General features: G+C 41.4%; 1 protein-coding gene across 1 annotated transcript in view; it reads right to left on the bottom strand.

The window, feature by feature from the left end:
• The window catches only part of cdh18a (cadherin 18, type 2a), a 55454-nt gene extending 33576 nt beyond the window's left edge, over nucleotides 1-21878 (bottom strand). The window contains exon 1 of the mRNA XM_067364070.1: nucleotides 21648-21878. Within this exon, the coding sequence (XP_067220171.1) occupies nucleotides 21648-21878 (231 nt within the window). The remainder of the gene's footprint in view (nucleotides 1-21647) is intronic.
• Nucleotides 21879-24111: the final 2233 nt, after the last annotated feature.

Here is a 24111-nt window from a genome sequence, read left to right as displayed (position 1 = left end):
TTTCCGCGTTTACCTGAGAAACTTTGCATTCACTTGCAAAGAACTTTTGACTGGTTCATCTCTTATGATTGTGCAAATGTAGTTTACAAACAGTGAAAAAACAACAAACAAAAAAACCCTACTTCAAATTAAAATATAATATTTTTGTTTGATATTTACAGCTGTTTAGGGATTATTTTATGGCACCAAAATCTTTTTTTTTTTTTTTTTTTTACTTTACAGTATTACCAAAAGGCTAAATATGTAGCATAATGTCTACTTCTAATTTGTTACTTGAACAGTTAAACTAATCAAGAGCAAAATAAAAAAATGTGTATGCATATTACATAATAAAAATTTATTTTTTGACCAGTTTTAAAATTTGAATACATTTTTGCTCCTGAAATCCATGCTTCTGATGGGATCAGTATAATCCAGATTTAAGGTATCCCAATCTTACAAAAAAAGTTTTGAACAAAACAAACTGATGATTTTATCCAGATCAAAACCAAGATTGGATTTTGTGATCTAATCTTTTTTTCTTGTCCCCCCCCCCCCCCCTATTTTCAAGATTTGATCCAATCCGATTGCCAAAATCCAATCAGATTACTTTGAAACAACTGGCCCCAGGATATAAACAAAGTTTTAGAATTTTGAAATAATAAGAAACATTTCAGATCCTGTATTGTATCTACAGTAGGTCACACTAATCAAATTAGCCAATCAAATTAGCATTGGTCATGTGACTCTTTGTACAGACAATCATTTGTTATTGCTTTCACTGAAGCACAAAATCATCAAAATCATGCTGAAGTTAATGAAAATTTCTCAATTCAACCCTTTCTATTTAAATCATAAGGAAGAAAAAGCAGTTTCCAATAAAAAGCATTACTGCAAAATAGAAACATTTTCCTTAATGATCTCAGTCTTTTGGTCCCTATTAGAAATACAGCAACTTCATAGCATAGTTTTAAATGTCAATCTTTGCACTTTTAAATCATCTAACTTTAAGAAAACAGGAAATTAAATGACATAGACCAAGAAATAAATGATCAAAGTCAGTAGACAAAGACTTGAAAACACTCCTGTCATAACCTTTACATATGGAGGATAAATGACATGTCATACAGTTCAAGCTTTTACATCATTTTTTCATGACAAATCTATCACGATAATGACTGTGGTGCGTCCCCGCTCCTGTCACAGAATGCTCTTGATTTGTAATTAGCATGCACTTTAAATAGAACTCACATTACATTTACGAAATGAGCTCAAGGATACCCCACGTGTTCTGAGGAAATATTTTTCAGAGGAAATGGTTGTCATTCACTCATAATTTCCTCAAACTAAAAGAAGTTTAAAATGCACCCTTGCTGTTACTTTTTTCTGCATTAGAGAAATTATTTCATAACATTTTTTTTTTTTTTTGGGTAGAGACTCAGCTACACTGACATTATGAGGCTAAAGCTTGTGGCTCCGAACCAGAACAAAATTGAGTTTCGTGTGAAATACACATGCATCACAGGGGTGAAAGGATACCTCCTAATAAACATGGGTTAATCCCACCACATTCATATTAGTTATGCAATAAAATATTCTGTAACAGAATATTGCTTTTACTGCCTCAAGGTAAGAATTTTCAGTGATACTGAATATAAATTTACAAACAAGTATTAGAATTTGCATAAGGAAATATTCAGTCTACAGATATTATGCTGATCCTTCAAAGACCCCATTTTGCTTATTTATTTATATACGCACTAGTTACTGCCCTTGGTCTGTTGACTTTATTTTATGTCTGACTAGTATTTATTTTATTTTCACATGTCAACCACAAATGCTGGTATAATATTATAACATTCTCACACCAGCAAAATCATGCAGTGCAACCAATATGAATAAAAACTCACAGGATATAATATCATAAAGATATCTCCTGCACTTTTTTTTATGACAAAACAAGGTTAGTTGAAATGTCATGTGGTGCGACTCCCCAAAAACTGGACACTCTTGTATGTAACTGACCCATATGTTTGCAGAGATGCAACATGAAGGATCACTTCTTTTCATGTCAGCTTTCAGTGTAAAATCAATTTATGAAACCATCTGTGGCACATATATCATTAGTGTCACATATGCTATACTCATGCAATTAAAGTAACACAAACTGAAAAAATAAATGCATAAAAACAGCAGAAAGCTTCAGATGTACAGGGAAGCTGGACGAGACCACCTGAAACGGGGAGACACAGCTATTTTCAAGCCACTTATCCAACAATAAATGTTGCCATTTCAGTTGCTAATTATCACTAATGTGGCCTCAAAAAAGGCAATGTGTCTGATCCAAAAAATAAAAATCTGAGCAGCAGGAATTGGCAGAGCATGGCCCTTGGTGTGAAGAAAATAAATAAATAAATAAAAAAAACATTACTTGGCATGTTGCTGGGTTGCTATTCAAGCAGCTTTCTTTTTCCACTGTGTTCCCATAATTCTTGGCAGCCTGTGTAATCCCACCTCAGTGAGCAATTAGTCAGAATGACGTTCACCTTCCAAACCTTTTCCCCCTGGCAAAGAGGGACATTCACCTTCATAGATATATATATGGCAGGCGGGCCTGAAGCCACACTATTTCTGGGGCTATTGCTTTATCTACAAAACTTTGTGTATATGCCTGGTTACAGCTGCAATGCACCAGGGCACATACAGTATTAAACCACACCAAACATGCGTTCTTATGTACACGGCTAAACCCGAGACCCAAACCCAAATCAGCACCATTGTTTAAGGGTACTCTTGTCCTCCTCTTTCATCCTGCTATGTTTCCTAATGTTCACCTGCTGCATCCAGCAGTACGAAAGACTGAAAAATCCTCCTACATTGTACATGAAAATAAGTGACCCTTGTTTTGAACTTGCCTTATATTTATGGAAGCACCATTCACTCCTCCAAATGCATTAGGTTCCCCTAAGAGATGGATAGAGTATTTGAATCATGTGTTCTATCACTACACAACTCACTAGTCACTACACAACTTCCTAAATGGAGGATAAAATAGATTTTTTCTTTGAGAAAATGTCCTAATGCAGTTTATTTATCCTTTAATTTCTCTAAAAATGATACACATATATACTAAGATCCTCAACATTAAATGTACTCTATTTACTGACTGGTCATGGTCCTATTATACATGATCAGTGCATGTTACTTCTAAGAAAAAATAGCTTTCTTTTGTAATCTGAAACAACTTTTCTTTTTCTGCTGATGTCACTTAGTCCAAGCAGGCTATTGGTGTGTCAAGTTTACCACTATTCAAATCACTGTTAAGCCATTACTTTAGCATTTATATTTTTTCTAGATGAATAACCTGTGTCACTTGAAAATAAAATTGGCAGGGCTACAATGTCTAATCAATAAACATTTTAAATAAATTAAATTAAATGTGAATTATTAAATAATACATGTAAATATTTACTGACATTTATTATTATAATTATATTATTATTATTATTATTATTATTATTATTAGTAGTAGTAGTAGTAGTAGCAGTAGTAGTAGTACTAAATTATTTTTTGAAAATTAAAATAAAAATTATGGTGACTGGGAGGGGACATGTTCGGTTCACTTAGTTTTGTCGTGGCCACGACATAAAAACTCGTGGGAACGTGATAATATGTCGTGGCCACGAGATCCTTTTGTCGAGGTAACGACATCCTTATGTCTCGAGATCATATGGTGAGGGAACAAGATATTTTTCTCATGGCCACGACTTCATTATGTTGAGGGAACGACATCTATTTCTCATGGCCACGAGTTACATGTGTAAACAACGCGCGCTACCATAGCAACCTGGAATTAAGAATGATAAAATAAGTGCTGAATTAAGAAATTATTATTATTTGAATGCTGTCTATATAGTCAACATCGCGCGCAATGTACTAAGCTATAAATAGCCTATTGCGTGATGTTGCCACTATAGCATTCAAATGAAGTTTGTTATTATCAATTTATTATCAATTCAAATAACAAACTTCATTTAATAACTTCATTTAATGAACATTTATCCATCCCATCTCACAGCCTTTTAATCTGATCGTGTCTTTATAATAATAATATTAATAATTATTATTATTATTATTATTAAACTCTAAAAAAAGCAATTGGGTTGTTTTAACCCAGCGGTAGGGTTAAATGTTTGCCCAACCTGCTGGGTAGTTTTATGTAACTCCACTATTGTTTAAAAATTACTGTATTGCTTAATTAAAATGAACCCAAAGTATGTTGGAAATGAACATTTATTAATGTTCAATGAATAATTATTAAACAATAAACATTTATTAAATCAAATAAATTTATATGAACAAACTATTAAACTATTAACTTTATATTAATAAAATATTAAAGCTTATTAATAAACATTCACCTTTTGTCTATTATTGTTGTCTCTAATTGTATCTGGTTTTTAATTTCCCAACTATTTTGGATTCATTTTAAGCTAGCCATATAGCAATTTTTAAATAATAGTTGGTTTAAATAAAACTACCCAGCAGGTTGGGCAAACATTTAACCCAACCACTGGGTTAAAACAACCCAATCGCTGGGTTTGTCCATTTTCAACCCAACTTGGGTTGTTTTTAACCCAGCATTTTTTAGAGTGTAATATGCCTATTAAACCTAAATAAAATGATGAACAAAATTAAGTTTTTGTCTAGGCTATATCTGTTACAAAGGGGAGGCTCAGGCTGGAGATCCAAGTGCAGCGTTTATTAAAGTAGAGTGGTCGTACAGGCAGGGTCAAAACAGGAACAAACAGGAACAGTGAGGAACAGGCAGAATCGTAGTCAAGGGACAGGCAAAGATCAGGACAGGCAGCAATGGGTCAAAAAACAGGAAACAGGCAGTAACGGAAACAGGAAACAGGCAGTAACGGCAACAAGGAACAGGCAGACAGGGAATACAGGGAAACGCTCGGAATTGCAACAACAGTTAAACAATACTTCGCGGTGAGGTGGTGTGAGTGGAAGTCCTTTATAGTCCTGATAATGAGCAGCAGCTGGGTGTGGTGATTAGTGATTAGTGTTAAGTGTGTGCAGGTGAGTGGCAGAGAGGATGATGGGAGATGTAGTCCGGGAACTGACAGGAACAGACGGTGATCATGACAATATCAGTGAATGGATTTTTTTTGTTTTAGCTTAGCTTAAATATTCTTTTAACAACCAATTAATAATAATAAATTATTCTAACTTCTTTCAAATGCTGTCACGGGCACCAGGGTCTACAAATGATAACGTCTCGGTTACAAAGGTAACCCTCGTTCCCTGAAGGAGGGAACGGAGACGTACGTCGGACAGACCGACGAATAGGAATCTCGCTAGAGAGGCCAATCTACTTCGAGTGTAACTAAAACGAGCCAATGCACATTGGCATGCAATCATATGCATCAGCTGCTCGCCTCGCAGCGCGGGTATATAATGAGCAGCAGGTGCGTTGCATCTTCAGGTTTTCGCTGAGGAGCCGAACCGGATAGGCGGCAGCATCAGCGGGGTACAGCGACTGTGGCGACGGGACGTACGTCTCCGTTCCCTCCTTCAGGGAACGAGGGTTACCTTTGTAACCGAGACGTTCCCATTCAGTCGGTCACGTTCGACGTACGTCGGACAGACCGACGAATAGGAATCCCTACCAAAGCGCCACAGGAGCTGCCCCCTTCCAGCGCTCTGTTGTAAGCCACCTGAACCCCCTTGCCTGAGGATGGTGGGACAGGGCTAACACAGAGAGAGTCGATCACTGCTGTTCCCCAAAACCCATTCAGTGAGACTATTGGATAACGCTGGGAAAGCGTACCCTTCGCTGGGAAAGGAACGCTGCGGAAGCCACATCCTTCCCCGAAGGAGTTATGTGGAGAAGTACATATGGACTAACCCTGTAGGGCTGTGCTACATATGGAAGAGCTGGGGTGACTCCAACCCGATGAAGGGTAGGTTCTCCCAGAGGGAAAGACACAGGCTTCGTTTAGGAGCAACAGTGGAACCAACCATATGGGATCCCCGTAGGGTCACACATATGGAACCCAGCCTAAACCCGGTTCTCAAGGATACAACGGAGTATAGGCCTGGCGCCAGACGCTCCGCCACGTCGGCTGCCGAAGGGATATCGGAGGACTCGACAGGGTCTGCCTTGTAGGGACTCTCTGGAGAAAAGAAGCGCATGTAGCGCAGCAAGCCGACAGTAAGCCGGGGCCTCTCCGTGCCTCTGACCTGTGGCGAGAACATGGGAGGAGACCGGCTCGACACGAAGGCTATAGTATCTAGCGAACGTGTTAGGTGTCGCCCAGCCCGCAGCTCTACAAATGTCTGTCAGCGAGGCGCCACGAGCCAGCGCCCAGGAGGATGCGACACCTCTCGTGGAGTGAGCATGCAACCTGAGCGGGCAGGGCACGCCCTGAGCTTGGTAAGCCAGGGCGATGGCATCCACTATCCAGTGGGCCATCCTCTGCTTGGAGACAGCCTTTCCCTTCTGCTGGCCTCCATAACAGACAAGAGCTGGTCTGAGGTCCTGAGGCTTTAGGTTCTGTCTATGTACAGTCGCAAAGCGCGGACTGGACAGAGTAAAGCCAGGGCTGGGTCTGCCTCCTCCGAGGGCAGCGCTTGCAGGCTCACCACCTGGTCCCTGAAGGGAGTGGTAGGAACCTTGGGCACATAGCCAGGCCGGGGTCTTAGTACCACGTGGCTATCACCCGGCCCGAACTCCAGGCACGATTCGTCGACCGAAAATGACTGCAGGTCCCCTACCCTCTTGATGGAGGCCAATGCCACCAGCAGCAAAGTCTTCATAGACAGAATCTTTAAGTCTGCTGACAGCAAAGGCTCAAAGGGAGCAATCTGAAGTGCTCTCAGCACCAGAGTGAGGTCCCAAGAGGGTATGGAGAGGGGACGAGAAGGATTTAACCGTCTCGCCCCCCTAAGGAACCTGATGACCAGGTCGTGCTGACCAACAGATTTGCCATCTAAGTGGTCGTGGTAAGCGGATATAGCAGCAGTATGGACTTTGAGGGTGGAGGGGGGACAGCCTACGCTCCAACCCTACTGCAAGAAGGAAAGCACGACTCTGATCGAGCATCTTCGGGGGTCTTCCCGGCGAGAAGAGCACCACTCGACGAACAGGTTCCACTTTGAGGCGTAAGCACGTCTCGTAGACAGTGCACGTGCCGAAGTGATGGTGTTAAGTACCTCAGGGGGTAAGTCACCTAGAACCTCCGCATCCCGTCCAAGGGACCAGACATGGAGTTTCCAGAGGTCTGGACGCGGGTGCCAAAGAGTGCCCCATCTCTGAGAAAGAAGGTCTTTCCTCAGAGGGATGGGCCAGGGAGGGGCTGTCGCGAGGAGTGAGAGGTCTGGGAACCAGGTCCGGTTGGGCCAGTAAGGCGCAACTAACAAGACCTGCTCCTCGTCCTCCCTGACTTAGCACAGGGTCTGTGCAAGTAGGCTCAATGGGGGAAACGCATATTTGCGCAGGCCCCGGGGCCAGCTGTGAGCCAGTGCATCTGTCCCGAGTGTCCCCTCGGTCAGAGAGTAAAACAACTGGCAGTGGGAGGTTTCTGGTGAGGCAAACAGGTCTACCTGAGCCTCTCCGAATTCTCTCCAGATCAGCTGAACCACCTGGGGGGTGGAGTCGCCACTCTCCTGGCAGTGCAGCTCGTGATAGCTCGTCGGCCACACGGTTGAGCACACCGGGAACATGAATGGCGCGAAGCGACCTCAGATGCTTCCGACTCCACAGGAGGAGATGGCGGGCGAGTTGCGACATGCGACGGGAGCGTAGACCACCTTGACGGTTGATGTACGCAACGGTCGCAGTGTTGTCCATACGGACCAGTACATGCTTGCCCTGAAGCAGGCCTTTGAGGCGGCTCAGAGCAAGGCGTACTGCCAGCAACTCGAGGCAATTGATGTGCCAATGCAGATGGGGTCCCGTCCAAACCCCTGAGACTGCATGCCCGTATTACGTGGCACCCCAGCCGGTGGCAGAAGCATCTGTGAACACCACAGCATGCCGGGACACCTGTTCTAGGGGCACTCCTGCCCGAAGAAACAAGGGGTCCGACCACGGACTGAAGGTTCGGCGGCACTCCTGAGTGATTGGCACCCGGAACGTGCTGCGCTGCCACGCCCATCTCGGGACTCGGCCGTGAAGCCAGTGCTGAAGCGGTCTCATATGAAGCAGACCGAGCGGTGTTACAGCCGCAGCAGCCGCCATATGCCCCAGGAGCCTCTGAAAGAACTTCAGTGGGACCGCTGTCCTGCCATTGAATGTATTCAGGCAGTTCAACACCGACCGAGCACGTTCCTCTGTGAGGCGTGCTATCTGCTCGACCGAATCCAACTCCATACCGAGAAAAGAGATCCTCTGCACCGGGGCGAGTTTGCTCTTTTCCCAGTTGACCTGAAGCCCCAACTGGCTGAGGTGTCTGAGCACCAAATCCCTGTGTTTGCACAACTGATCCCGGGACTGTGCTAGAATGAGCCAGTCGTCGAGATAGTTGAGAATGCGAACACCCTGTTCTCTCATGGGAACAAGGGCTCCCTCCACGACTTTCATGAAGACGCGGGGAGACAGGGCCAGCCCAAAGGGTAGGACTCTGTACTGATATGCTCGACCTTCGAACGCGAATCTCAGGAATGGCCTGTGTTGCGGAAGAATTGAAACATGGAAGTACGCGTCCTTCAGGTCAATCGCTGCAAACCAATCTCGGGGACGGATGCACTCGAAAATGCGTTTCTGCGTGAGCATTTTGAATGGTAGCTTGTGGAGGCTCCGATTCAAAACTCGCAGGTCCAAGATCGGTCATAACCCGCCGCTTTTCTTGGGTACAATGAAGTAGGGGCTGTAGAACCCCGACCTCAAATCGGCTGGAGGGACCGGCTCTATCGCGTCCTTCGCCAGTAGGACTGCGATCTCCGCACGCAGGACAGGGGCATCGGCATCTTTCACTGTAGTGAAGAGGATGTCCCTGAACTTGGGGGGGGGAAGCCGGGCGAACTGAATCGCAAAGCCGACCCTGATGGTCCGAAGGAGCCAGTGAGACGGACTGGGGAGCGCTAACCCGGCTCGCAGAGACCGTACAAGCAGGACCAAAGGGACCATCAGTGTACCCGCAGCAGGGCAGCGAGGTGGAACACAGGGACGCGGCTCGGGGGGCTCTCTTTGTGAGGCGGCCCGAAGCAGCGTCAGTGTGCTAGGCAACACTTACCTGGCTCCACGGATGGACAGAGGGAGCAGTCGAGGCTTTGGCTGCCCGCTGCTCGCTGCTGTCCGCTGGCGACAGAAGAGGGGGATGAGAGTGGTGAGGTTTTTCTCCTCCCACTGCTCTCCAAACCCTCTTCAGACCTGGAAATGGAGGAACTGCTCTTTAAAATTTGGGTACCGCTGCCTCTTGGGTCAGTGGCGGAACAGAAACAAACCCAATAAAGGATTTACCACCTGGCCCTCCTCCAGGGGTGGAAGAGCAGCCCCACCCATCTCTGGGTCGCCCGTCTCAGGGGTGATTCTCACCAACCAGTTAAACAGCTGCAGAGACGGGAGGCGTCATCTCCCCGCAATGGATACAGCAGAGCCTGCTGGGCCGGAGTTTCTTGCAGGGGACGACACCCTTGGCGACAAGCAGACTCAGGGGCGGCCCAGGAGGAACTCAATGGTTTGTCATGGGAAGCTCCCCGATCCGCTACTAACTGAGGAGAACCGCTGGGCTCAGTCCTTGACAGTGTCACCGAAAGGCCACCTCGTAAGATGGGAGCATTGAGAAAGCATTAGCTTGACAACCTCTCACACCTCACAAGGTAAGCCAGGGGGCACTTCTGGACCACGGAGGTGGACATCGTCTGGCTGAGGGCCTGCGCCGTGACTTTGATCACGGTTAGTCAACAAGCGCAGCTCAACCCCAGCACAGAACTACCCTCATGCAAAAAGAGTGCCTTGGCCTCACATGCAGGGTGGGTGTGGTCTGTGTACAGCCACCCCATCCAAGAGGGTAGTGAGAGAGGAAAAACTTATGCAGATTCTGGCACCTTTGGCATTCCATATTTATGGCACCAAAATACCCCCATACTGCCAATTTTTTCATGCACATCTGGAAGACCCAGGAAAGCATGGCTGTAAACTCTGAATCTGAGTCAGCATAAGCACACACCATTACAGTGGGCAGCGTCACCCTCATTTCCAGAGCATAACAGCACTCTCTCCGATGCTGCAATCGACGTCTGTCCCTCAGCTGGAGCTCTGAATGAAATGCTAGGTTCCCCTATGAAAAGGACCAGCAATCCAATCCAGAAACTGCACAGCTTGCAATGCGCTAGAGAGGGAGGGGCCCTAGGGGGTTGGTTCCCCGAAGGAACCCCTCAACCTCATGTCACCCAAGCCATATCAGCAAAGTAGACCTCTTCTGGTGCACCAGAGAGGGCGCTACAATGGAGATTACGCAAGGGAACCGCGCATCTAGAGCGCCGAGTGAGTGCTGGGTTGCCGTGACAACCCGCGCTGCAGCCCGGCAGCTCGACGGCACACGACACGCAGAGGAGCGAGAGGTTTGCTCTCGTTGATCTCCACGGCCTCCCAGAGTGTCGGGCAGACCCGCGGCTGTGCTTTTACACACAAGCGGCAGCTGGCCAACAACAGAGGGGACTCAAGCTTCCCGGAGAAAGAAGAGTCACGACCGGCGTGTCGACGTGATCATGTTCTCATATGAAAACATGAACACCCACGAACATCATTTCAGCACGCGCCCAGACATGCGAAACGGTGATCGTGGCCGTCAGTGAGGACAGGAACGATCGCATCCAGAAACACAAGTAGGATGTCGTCTTTAAAAAGCTGAAGATGCAACGCACCTGCTGCTCATTATATATCCGCGCTGCGAGGCGAGCAGCTGATGCATATGATTGCATGCCAATGTGCATTGGCTCGTTTTAGTTACACTCGAAGTAGATTGGCCTCTCTAGCGAGATTCCTATTCGTCGGTCTGTCCGACGTACGTCGAACGTGACCGACTGAATGGGAACAGACGCTCATTTATCCTATCTTCACGGCTACAATACAGTCATAAAGTCACATTTTATTGGCATGATCTGGCATTTAAAGTATTTACAAAATATAGCTAACAACATAATATAGGCCTACAGAAAGGATACACGAAATGAAGGGGAAAATAAAGCAAATAGGGCTACATAACAATGAATTAAAAAACATTTAACCAATAATGATAGCCTAATAATAATAATAATAATAAATAATGTAAAAATATGAAATAAAAAAAATAACAATCAGTGAATGGATTTAAAAGACTGTTGGATGTGATAAAAATATACACGGCATATTCTAATATTTATTGATAAACTTCATTCGAATGCTGCTGTAGGCATTGCACACAACACAATAGGCAACATGTTAATAATCACTTCTTAATTCCGTGCTTTTTCTTGATTAAATTTTTATCCATTTCTGATAGTTCCAGGTTGCTATGGTAGCGCAGATTGTTTACACATGTAACTCATGGCCACGAGAAAAATATCTCGTTCCCTCACCATATGATCTTGAGGCCACGACTTTACATCGCGTGGCCACGAGATCATTTTGTTGAGGTAACAACATCCTTATGTAGTGGCCACGTGATGTAAAGTCGTGGCCTCGAGATCATATGGTGAGGGAACGGCTTATTATCACGTTCCCACAAATTAATATCTTGTGGCCACGACATATTATCACGTTCCCACGACAAAACTAAGTGAACCAAACACGTCATAATTTACTCACCCTCATGTCGTTCCAAATCCATAAGACTTTTGTTCCTCTTCAGAACACAAATTAAGATATTTTATTGATATCTGAGCGATTTCTGTCCCTCCGTTGACAGCTACACGACACTTTGATGCTTCAATAAGTTCATAAAAAGATCGTAAAACTAATCCATATGTATTGAGCGGTTTAGTCCTAATTTTCTGAAGAGACTCGATCGCTTTATATGATGAACAGATTGAATTAGGGCTGGGCGATATATCGAATGCTTTTGTCACACGCATTTCGTCAGTAAAGCCGGTTCCCTGATTGCCGCTAAATATCGCGTTCAATATCGATATGAATCGCCGTCGATATTGAACGCAATATTGCGTGGCTTGTCAGTGATCTACGGCTCTGTCTATTAAATGCCGCTTCAATTGAAAGCAGGTGATGGCGATTTAGCGGCAATCAGGGAACCGGCTTTACTGACGAAATGCGCGTGACAAAAGCATTCGATATATCGCCCAGCCCTAGATTGAATTTAGGCTTTTAATCACATATAAAACGGAAAGCTCAAGCATGTTCACTTGACGCATGCAAAAACCAATGAGATTCATTCTCGTGTGTTACGCAGCACGTTTGAGCTTCCGGAAGAGGTTTGTTCTCGCGCATCTGCTAATCATTATTTATATGTAAAAAAAATGTATATGTGAAAAAAAAAAGCCTTTTCAATCTGTTCATCAAATAAAGTGTCTCGACAGAAAATGTGGACTAAACCGCTCAATTCATATGGATTAGTTTTACGACCGCTTTATGAATTTTTTAAAGAGTCAAATCGGTAGTTGTGTAGCTGTCAATAAAGGGACAGAAATCATTTAGATTTCATTAAAAAATATCTTAATTTGTGTTCCGAAGATGAATGAAAGTCTTACGGGTTTGAAACAACATGAGGGTGAGTAAATGATGACAGAGTTTTCATTTTTGGGTGAACTAACCCTTTAAAAATTAACATCCTGTGCAAAAAGTTACATAAAACAACAAGAGAGGAGGGGAGGCAGATGAGTGGGAGATAGAATGCATTGACTCGTCTTGCAGAAAGTGTGACGCTGTACCCCTTCACAACATTACCACACAAATGAAAGGCTTTGAGAAACCTGCCAGACAGATATAGACTCAAATTTGAAAGCAGCCAGCCTAGAAAACACAAACGCATCAAATGCGATTAATAGGATTATGAATGAAAGCAAACATTTGAGCACAATGAAAACTCATTAACCATTTGAAACAAACTGGGTATGTTGCACATCTTGCATGCTAAGCATACTGATCCGGCTAATACATTCTGCCATTATCTTGACCACTGAGTATTTGCACACCCTCTCAAACATACAGACACTTTAGTCTACAATCCATTCAGGCTTTAAGACATTTTATTGTGGTGCTAAAGTGATCCATTTAGATGCATTAGAGCACCTATTACAGATCAGAAGCCTTTTAATGTATGCATGTTAGGAGGTGACACTACTCAATCTTGCAGCATGAACATTTAAGTGCTTCAAAGGGACAGAGACCCTCATGGCGTTCCAAGCCTCTTCTTTCTTCTGTACTACACAAAAGATGATATATTTGAAGAATGTTGGTAAACAGTTTCAGTTCCCATTAACTTTCATTGTATGGACAAAAAAATACAATGGAAGTCAATGTGAACTGAAAGTGTTTGTCACAAATATTTTTCAAAATATCTTCTTTTATATTCCACAGAAGAAAAAATACATACAGATTTCGAAAGACTTGAATGTGAGCAAATAATATCAGCATTTTCATTATGGGTGCACTATCCTTGAATACACTTTATGTGTGAACATATAAATGAGACTTAAGAAAAAACAGCCTATATTGTTAAAACAAGTGCCTCATTAGAGATGTCTTGGCTCGAACGACCTCATTCCTGTTTTAATATTCATAACATTGTCTACATTAACAATTCACTGAAAGAATACAGTATATATGAAAAACATTTCTCTCTGAAGAATGCAGACATGACCATGATGCAGGGTTTGCGGTTACTGCTGCCGCAGACCTGAGAGCACAGGTTGCCTTGTGCAGGGGCTTGATAAACTGCCCACGCTACAAGAAGGAAAGGACTGATTAAATCAGGGCTCAGCCTTCACCGCTAACCGCAAATTAAAGCCGGCGTACTGATGGAAAGGTCAATTTTACACTGCACCAAGAGCCCTTCACGTCAGAATAAGGAAGCGGGCATGGGCGGCACTGAGTTTGGTAATTTGCCATTAGTGAGAAGGAGGTGAGCGGTTTAATGTAATCCTCCATTTTAAAAGCTGCAGTGACAGATATTCATCAGCCGGACTGACTCCAGTAGAATGGCAGTGTACTGATCTCTATCAGTCTTCCTCTACTCCGAAGTCTACTTTATTGTAGACCCTCTCTAGTTATCACACATTCACACTAATGTGTACTACCCAGTCTGCTGGTAAGGAGATTAACAGAGAAAGAGACCATCCAGAGCGCCAGCAGCTTGCTAGCTCTTTATTACAAATTTCAAAGCTTAAGCTGTTTGTGTGCGTATGCATCTCTTTCGGGGTGTTTGTGTGAGTGTGTGTTTTTCTACATGAAAAGGGAGCATATTTACCACAGCAATAATCTACAGTACGAAGAACAAATTGTATCTGCTAGGCAAAAATATACTAAACAAATATTTTCTCTTTTGCTTTTTTCAAACTGAAAAAGTGCTCAAGTGCATGCTGCCAACATTTTCACGTTATTCATTTGATATAAAAGAGAAGTGTGAAATAAATCAAAGAGCAGCTAAATTGAACCCCGTGAGAGTGTTGTGTCTCTCGCTCAGCCAGAAACTTCATCTGCTATTGTGTAGATTGAGTAACCAATGGATACCACTGATGTATCACTTCTATGACGAGAATTATACAATGAGCATAATGCTACATGACAAAAAAAAAAAAAACATTGATACATACACCGGTCAGGCATAACATTATGACCACTGACATATGAAATTAATAACACTGATTATCTCTTCATCACAGCACCTGTTAGTAGGTGGGATATATTAGGCAGCAAGTGAACATGTTATCCTCAAAGTTGATGTGCTGGTCTGCAGTGGTCAGTATCTATCAAAAGTGGTCCAAGAAAAAAGTGGAACACTGGTGAACTGGCGACAGAGTCACGGGCGGCCAAGGCTCACTGATGCACGTGGGGAGCGAAGGCTTTCCCCTGTGGTCTGATCCAACAGACGAGCTACTATAGCTCAAATTGCTCAAGAAGTTAATGCTGGTTCTGACAGAAAGGTGTCAGAATACACAGTGCATCGCAGTTTGTTGCGTATGGGGCTGCAGACCAGTCAGGACCAGTCAGACCACCACCGAAAGCGCCAACAGTGAGCATCAGAACTGGACCACGGAGAAATGGAAGAAGGTGGTCTGGTCTGATAAATCACATTTTCTTTTACATCACGTGGATGGCCGGGTGCCTGCGCGTCGCTTACTTGGTGAACACATGGCACCGGGATGCACTATGGCAAGAAGGCAAGCCAGCAGAGGCAGTATGATGCTTTGGGCAATGTTTTGCTGGGAAACATTGGGTCCTGCCATCCGTGTAGATGTTACTTTGACACGTACAACCTACCTAAGCATTGTTGCAGACCATGTACACCCTTTCATGGAAATGGTTTTAGGAGCACAACAACGAGTTTGAGGTGTTGACTTGGCCTCCAAATTCCCCAGATCTCATTTCAATGGAGCATCTGTTGGTTGTGCTAAACAAACAAGTCTGATCCATGGAGGCCCCACCTCGCAACTTACAGGACTTATAGGATCTGCTGCTAACATCTTGGTGCCAGATACCACAGCACACCTTCAGGGGTCTAGTGGAGTCAATGCCTCGACAGGTCATGGCTGTTTTGGCAGCAAAAGGGGGGCCAACACAATATTAGGAAGGTGGTCATAATGTTATGCCTGATCGGTATAAATGTATATACACAATACACACACACACATATATATATATATATATATATATATATATATATATATATATATATATATATATATATATATATATATATATATATATATATATATATATATATATATATATACATCCTCTACAGTAAAAACCTGGGTGGTATGTGTTATATTGGACAGCAACTTGTCTTTCGATAATCATTTTTCAAATGTTACAAAAACAGTATTCTTCTACTTCAGAAACATCACTTAGCTATGGAATATGTTATCTGTTTCCAGAAAAGCATGCACTCGTGAACTTTAGACTGGATTACTGTAATGCACTACTAAGTAATTGTCCTGAATAAACGAAAGTTATACGGAGTCAACTTTCGGCAGAAGCCGCAAGAATCTTTCTGCACTCTTTTATTTTTTCTCATTTCTCTTATTGCATTACTTCATGGTCTCAAGCAGGAAAATCTACTCTTAGACCTTTACATAGTTTATACAAACGTGCTATAAAAGTGTTTGATAAGAAACCAGACAGATATCATCATTGTCTTATAATTCAAAAACATAATCTTTTTACTTTTAAAAACTTTGTAATATTTCCCAATTGTAGTTTAATGTATAAAATCATGAATGATCTTGCACCTCCACCTTTAAAGATGTTTGTTTCACTGCGCAATGAAAGTTTAAGACAGACAAGAGCCTCCTTAAGAGGTGACTGTGAAGCGCATTTTAGAAGGACAGATTTTGGACGCTCAGCTTTTTTTTGTAAAAGCTGTTAATAATTGGAATAGTTTACCAACTGATATTAGACAGTGTACCACCTTTGTCCAGTTTAAATTTCATTTGAAAAGATTTTTAAAGGCATGTCAGGTTTGTGATCATTAATTATACAAGGTAATGATTTTTTAATATGTTTTTATACTTTTTGTATTCTATTGTGTTTAATTTCTATTGTATTTTTATTGATCATTTGATGTACTCCTGCCCAGGGACAGCAGATGAAATTTAGCTTTGTAGCTAATTCTGGGGTAATATTTTATTGTCCATTGTCCCTGTCAAATAAAGAATAAATAAATAAACAAACTACAGTTTAAAAAAATGCAGCTGCTACAGTTCTTACCAGGTCAAGTAAAATATGATCATATAACCCCAATTTTATCATCTCTACACTGGTTACCTATTAAGTTCCGTATCGATTTACAAAGTATTGCTAGTGACCTAAAAGCAGTGTTGGGGGAAGCTACTCTGAAACTGTAGTTTGACAAATTACAAGCTACACATAAGTTTGAGTAGTTAAGATACAGTCAAGCTACCAATCTGAAAAAGTAGCTAGCTTCACTTCAATTTACTATCAAAAAGTAGCTAGCTACATTGAAAAATATTTTGAGCGACTGATTTTTACAATGACATTGTATATTATAAATGAATAATTGTTAATGAAGAATGCTTTAAGTAAAATATTTGGGGTTTAAGAAAACCTTATGCAATACAATTATGATTTCAAAGAGTATTGTTTTATTTTCTAAACTATCCAAAGATGCACACAATACATACATATATTGACTCAAATTCTCAACATCTCAAATTGACTGTTTGTCAAAGTCAAAGTGCAAAATTGCTACAAATGTAACATCAATGCAAGAGCAAAATGTATGCAACTTAAATTGGATACACAGGCGTCGTCAAAATTGAATGTTGAATTCACAGCACAGCACATGCAGTGATGGAGCACCCAGCAATTACCGTGTGAACGGATCCGCTCTGAGACGCAAATCATGATTTTCTGCTTGCTGCAGGTGCTGGTCTGAAACTGCTGGTGCTGTGGTTCTGCAGCTGGATACTAATGGCTGAAACTCACCACAATCTATTTAATTAGACCACAGCCTTTTCTGTGTGATAAGCATGCTAAGATATAGCCTATCGCAATTTTGTTTTCTGTTCGATTGACAGATGCTTTGCCAAAGCAATGGCGCAAAACATAATGTTAGTGATCTTTTAGGCTCATTATAAAACTGTCGCAGGACAGATTAAATCATCAGACAATCTCTTCTCAGTGAATCGTTAAGCCACAAGAGGTGTGGTATAAGAATAGATGGTAATGCACAATTTTAGATTGTGATCTAATAAGAAGATCCTGTGCTGCTTCAGTGTATTGCAGGTTTGTCAAAACACAAAATGGAATGTAGCTTTTGGTCATGCTACACCGCTACTGGAAAAAGTAGTTAGCTTCTAGTGTTACAACTCTTTGTTTTGTATTCTCTCATTTCTTTCTCTCTTTTGTTTTGGAAGTATTTGTGTCCAGGGATGGTGCTGATTGGCACCTGCAGTCTAATGACAGGCCCATCTTGATTGATGCATTCGGTTGTGAGAGTTGTTGGTTTTGATGGCTGTGTGTGTGTTTAGATTAATTTTGACTGTTAAGAGTGATCATTGTTTGTTCTCTGAAAAAAATTACAAATTGTAAGTAGGAAACTGTTTGGTATTTTGACTCTATTGACTGTTTACAGACACTTATTTGGGCTTGTAAATAGTTTGTACATCATAAATTTTGAGGGTTTGGGAAAGTAAGGAGTTTAACGCCATTATTGTTTATTGCAAACCTTTTTGATCTGTTTTTGACTAGGAAGTTAGGTTAATATTTTGTATTTTCAATTTATTTTGGTTACGGTTTAGGTAAGAGGTTTTAAAATAAGAAAGTTTTGTTTGTTATTTTGGCCAGTTCAACTTCCGAAGAAAAGTTCGGTAACTATTTGTTTGATTGTGTTTGGTTTCATTAAAACCCTAAAAAGATTACCCGCTTTCACTCTCTCATTTCATGTTGCGTCCTTAACCCCAACATCAGGCATAAATTAAAGTGGGGGCTCGTCCGGGATCTATGCATATGTCCTCCTCAGACTAGAGCTCCATTTCTAAAGCTTCTAAATCATCAGAAAACACTGGATTTGTTGCAACACCCATTACCCATTCATCAGGTAAGACCCTTTGTCATAGTAAACCTTATACTTCCTCCCTCACTAGATGAAAATCACCAGAAAAACATGAAAAAAAATCTGCAACAAGTACGCAAATACACAATTTTATACCTTGTCACTAAACGAGCCATAACATTAATATGATGAGACCCAATTTCATATTATGCCCCGTAACTAGAGAAGCTACACTATTCTAAAAGCAACTGAGCTACTATCAAGCTGAAAAACTGAAAAATTTAGATAATTTAGTAGCTTATATTATATATATTTATATATAAAAGAATTTCTTTTCATTTGGCTGATGCTTTTTTGCAAAGCACAATACAGTGTTTTGCTCAAGGGATCAGTGTTGAAAGACTCATTCCAGTACTTAATTAAGAATAATTCACCTTCTTTTGGAGTCCTCCTGATTGAAAATTTGGTCTGGTCTCTTAGAGGTTATTTTCATCAACTATATAATCAAATGCCATTTTAGTCCAAGAAAAAGTAGACTAAAATTAACAAATGCGATATGATGAAAAAACATGAAAGTCAAAAAAACAAAAAGTGTATAAAGTGTTATTTAATAATTCAAAATTATTTTTATGAAATATGATGGCCAAACATTAACAAAATCACTAGTTTCCATAGCTGAATTGTATTTCAGCCAACACATTTCAAGATCATTTCTTTCTAACCAAATATCATCTGTGTGTGTTCCATTTCTAACCCACAAAAGTTGGTCCCACTGAAAATTTTCATCTGTTTTTATTAAGTGACATAGTTTATGTTCCCATCACTATTTGAGGACAGAATGAGTTTTAGTAGAACAGGTCTGTCTGGGCCCCCAAAATCTCTTTGTGTGACCACTGAAGTGGAGAGAAGAAAAGATGGTGGTCTGAAGGGACCAGACAGGAGAAGGTGTGAAAAAAAAAAAAAAAAAAAAAAAAAAAACATGAGGAGTGTAGGAGGCTTCTGAGAGCCTCAACCCATTTCTGTCACTGCAGTTTAAGAAGGCCTGAGAGAAAATATTCAGCTCACTCAAATATCTTACAGACAGGTCACACCACAGCAGCATAAAATTAAGTGGTACCCATGTGAGCAGAACAAGGGCCCTGTTTGGCTTCATATTTTGCAGTTCAAGACAAGAGTGTTCTTACACTTTGTTTCCAGACAGGGGCCAAGCATGTCTGTTCTGCTGCAACAAGAACTCATTTGAATTGACTCCACTGATTTGTCCACTGACTAAGTTTAAAGACTACTTGCAGTAAGACTACACTCTAAAAAAAAAGGCTGGGTTGTTTCAACCCCAAATTTGGACAAACCAAACTGCTTAATTTAAAAATTGAATTTGAAGCAAATCTGGATTGAAACAACCTAGCAATTTTTTAGAGTGTAGTGAAGTCCAATTCCTGATCTGTCCAATGCCTGATTTCTCTTATGAGTCAGTTCTTCTCAGTGAATCAGATTCATACAGCACAGCCAGTGTGGTCAGACTTTCAAAAGAATGAGTCTCATGAGAGTTTCTATTTTGTGAATCAAAATCATGCAGCAAGACCTGACCGGTGTAGTCCAATTACAGAACAAATTACTCTGATGAATCAGTTCTTCTCAGTGAATCAAAACTATATAGCCCAACCAGTAGTCCAATTACAGGAGGAATGACTCCTATGAGCCAGGTCATTTCAGTGAATCAAAATTTTATAGTGCAACCAGTGTAGTCCGATTCCAAAACAAATGACTCTTATAAGCCAGCTCTTCCCTGTGAATCAAAATCAGTGTAATCCAATTATAGAACCAATTACTATAATGAATCGGTTCTTGTCAGTGAATCAAAACCATATAGCACAACCAGTAATCCAATTACAGAGTGACTCCTATGAGTCATTCTTTCTGTAGTTCTTCTCAGTAAATCAAAAGTGGGACCAGTTTAGTGAGACTCCTGAGCTGACTCTTATCCTTAACTAATATAGTGTACTGGTTGTTCAAATTACTTTTTTTTGTTTTTTTTTCAAATATTTATTTCTTAAAAGTACTAAAAATCATTAATGGGACCATTATAGAAATGGAATTGTTTCACATCCCTAGCAGACATACACAAGTGTGTATTTTCACTCAAGTGTGCAGATCTGAAGCAACTTGTCCAATGGAGCTGAAGGAACACGGCACGCACACACTTGGCTCAGTTCCTGAGGGATGTAGGTTCAGACAATTGATGGCTCCTCAGCCATTTCTTCATAAATTCTGTTATCTTCACTTAACCTTCACCTTGCTGAGCCAATGTCAAAAGCTGTCAGTGTCACCCTGTATTATTCCAACCCATGAAACACAGTGGTTTCATCTGAGCCGACAGAGTTGTCCAGTATTCACAGAACCGAATGGGCAAAATAATTGATTGTATCGCTGCTGACATTTATAAGCTGCAGAGGGATCTCTGGATTTTGTCCAGACTTACAGAATATACGGTGGTTCAAATGATTATCATAAGAACATGTTAGCTGTCTCCAACTTTGCACAAGAAGACAATGGAATAAACAGAGACAAAAAAGGCCTCTGGATGACTGGATCCTTTCGTTTCTCTGTAGTCGACAGTGAAAATAATTACGCTCTTATTAGCAGGATGGATGTCAGTCACAGGTCAGTCTTTAATTTGCAAGCCAAATCAATGTTCTGACAAAAACATGCTGTTCAGAGAAAAATGGATTTTGTTTCTGATTAGTCACCTGTACTATTTACTCCCTTCCAAGAAAATATGATTACAGGAACACATTGACATCACATATTTCAATTATAGTCCAAAAACATGACGCACAGCCATTGTCACTGGTTAAAACAGTGCTCTTTCAAGGAACCGTTTGCTCAACAAACCATATGAAATTTGTTTCAGACAATCACCTGAGCAGTTTAAACACATTTCCCACACCTGCACATGGATCGAAACAAAAAAGGGGGTCATACCTTCCCCACGTACTGGGCATCCGGCCCAATGTGCTCTTCCAAAACAAAGAACTGATTCCAGATCCAGCCTCGCTTGGGACGATGATGCGAGTCCTTGTCGCCGTCGGGCAGTTTGGTTTGGTTGTGGGTAAACGTGGGGCTGGGTGGAGATGGGGTCCCATAGCTCCTCTGGAGCACACATAGGCACAGCAGCAGAGGGGACAGACAGGCAGGTCTGCTGGCTGCTCTCATGTTAAAGAGTCGCAACGTTTGAACTCCTGCTCTCGCTCACCCAGAGGTCTCTCTCGCGGTGGGCGGATCTAGATGCCGATCGGACCAGTTCGCAGGACTTGGCTGATGGCCATGGTTTAAAATCCTGTTGTCGCAGAGACCCGGCGGGCAGCACTCACATCGTGGGCCAAGACGTGTTGATTCGTTGGGGAGCTGCCGTCCACTGGAGACTCACTGGAAGCAATGGCAGATTTCCACGAAACATCTGTGTGAAGGAAAGAGGACAAACCGTACTTTCATGGAGGGCGAAATGAAACACAGCCAGCAATTACATTTTAATTCCACAGAAAATTTCAGATTAGCTGTTGCCTGTGAAGATCTAAGATATGAAATTTGGCCTAAAAGCCCATTGCGATCTTGCCGTTTGCCATTCAATGAAACATCTAATACATTTTTGATGGAACAGATGTTCCCGGATAATAGTGGGGATCATGACTGCTGGTGCATGGGACATGTAATGAGAGCTCCAGTGTGGCGAGTCTATTCAAACGGCTGAACGGCATTCTGAGGATCAATGGTCTGCAATGCATGTCCATACCTAAGAAAAAAAGTTGATAGCTCACAACTCCTCTGCCTCCCTGACAATTCAGATTCATCACTTGTTAAAGAGAAACTCCCTCATACTCTTCATTCCTCAATGGCATGAGGGTTACTGAGATGGGTGAGTGAAATACCTAGTGCTTTAGGGTTAGTCTTTTTTGAAACGAATGGAAATTGCGATGTTACTAAGATGCTAAAAAAAAAAAAAGAAAAGCTAAGAACAAATAAACAAACGACAGTGGAAACGCTGCAGGGTGGGTATTTCCTGTCAACTTAGCTACATCTGAACATTTCATTTCTAAGACGTGTTTAAAATAGTCACAGTAAAGCTGAAGCCATGTCCCAGGGGTCTAACATTATATGACCAGAATAAATATTTCATGGTGCAACACAAACTGACAGTGAGATATCTAAGAAACTCACTTTTGTTTGGGAGGAAAAATGGCAGAGTGACATGTGAATGCACCTTTAATCTCTCAAGATTTTTTTTTTCTTTTTTTTCAGAAATTTTACAGAAAATGTTTTTGATTATGCCGAAATTCAGCATTTTAGGTCAATTCCATATAGGTAAGCAATTCAGTAGTTGAGATAAGTGGTCAGAATTAATGAATGCATTTAAGACATTAATATGAGTCTGAATGAATTTCATTAAAAATTGCTTGATGTTATAGTATCTCAATGAAAGAACCACTGATATATCAAATGATGAACATCCTGCAAGAATCTTTTAGAACACCAACACAATAGGTAGAGCTTTATAATTATTATTCTTTGGAAGTTTTAGTCACGATAGCTTGAATACAAGAACCTTACAGCCATTATCATGTTCTTCAAGACTTACAGGTCGATATAAACCATCATAATGCAAAACAGAACAACGAGAGTCTAGTTAAATTTACTTTATGATGCATTATGACGTTACTGTGGAAGCAATGGTGCATATCAGAAAACAAATTCACAAATGTCATGACATGTTGAATACTTATTTCCAAGAGCAACATATTTTTGAATGAGAAATTTTCATCTTGTTTGCTTACTCTTGAGCTATTTAAGAATTTGAAACTGGATGATATTGTTTTATGCCCAGAAATGTAATGAGACTAAACTTGTGGCATGGATCAACTGATATCACCAGAAAAAATACTGAATTAATATGCAAATGGATGAGTGAATTAATGAGGAGAAAAAGAAAAAGCAAATTCTGAAGAGCTTTGGTGTCCCACATTCACTGACCAGGCCAATACTGTGACTATTTAACTTAGTATAGAAGGAGAATAAGTGTCACCATTCTGTCACTGGTCACTGAACAGGGTTTCTACAGCACTAAACTATGGAATAATGTTTATTTTTTGTAGCATACTGAGCCGTACAAAGCCGCAAGTCGCCAGCATTATTGTGTGTAGCATATTGCTTCAGTTGAATAAGTTAATATAGAGTAAATTACATTTAGACACACTATTGCCAATTACTTATCCATTTTTGCTCAGCAAACAAAAATAATTCCCAACGAACAATGCCAACAGTCGATTGTTGCGCGTTTCCGAGCAACACATCAGTGATGTTTCATTTCTGAATGAATAGATCAAATGGATTACTGTTTTTGAACAAATAGGTTAGAGAATTATTTAATGACTCTCTCATAAAGACAGGTTCT

The sequence above is a fragment of the Chanodichthys erythropterus genome, chromosome 16, assembly GCF_024489055.1.
Source record: "Chanodichthys erythropterus isolate Z2021 chromosome 16, ASM2448905v1, whole genome shotgun sequence".
NCBI lineage: Eukaryota > Metazoa > Chordata > Actinopteri > Cypriniformes > Xenocyprididae > Chanodichthys > Chanodichthys erythropterus.
The sequence above is the reverse complement of the archived record's forward strand: the minus strand, read 5'-3'. Positions and strand labels throughout refer to the sequence as shown.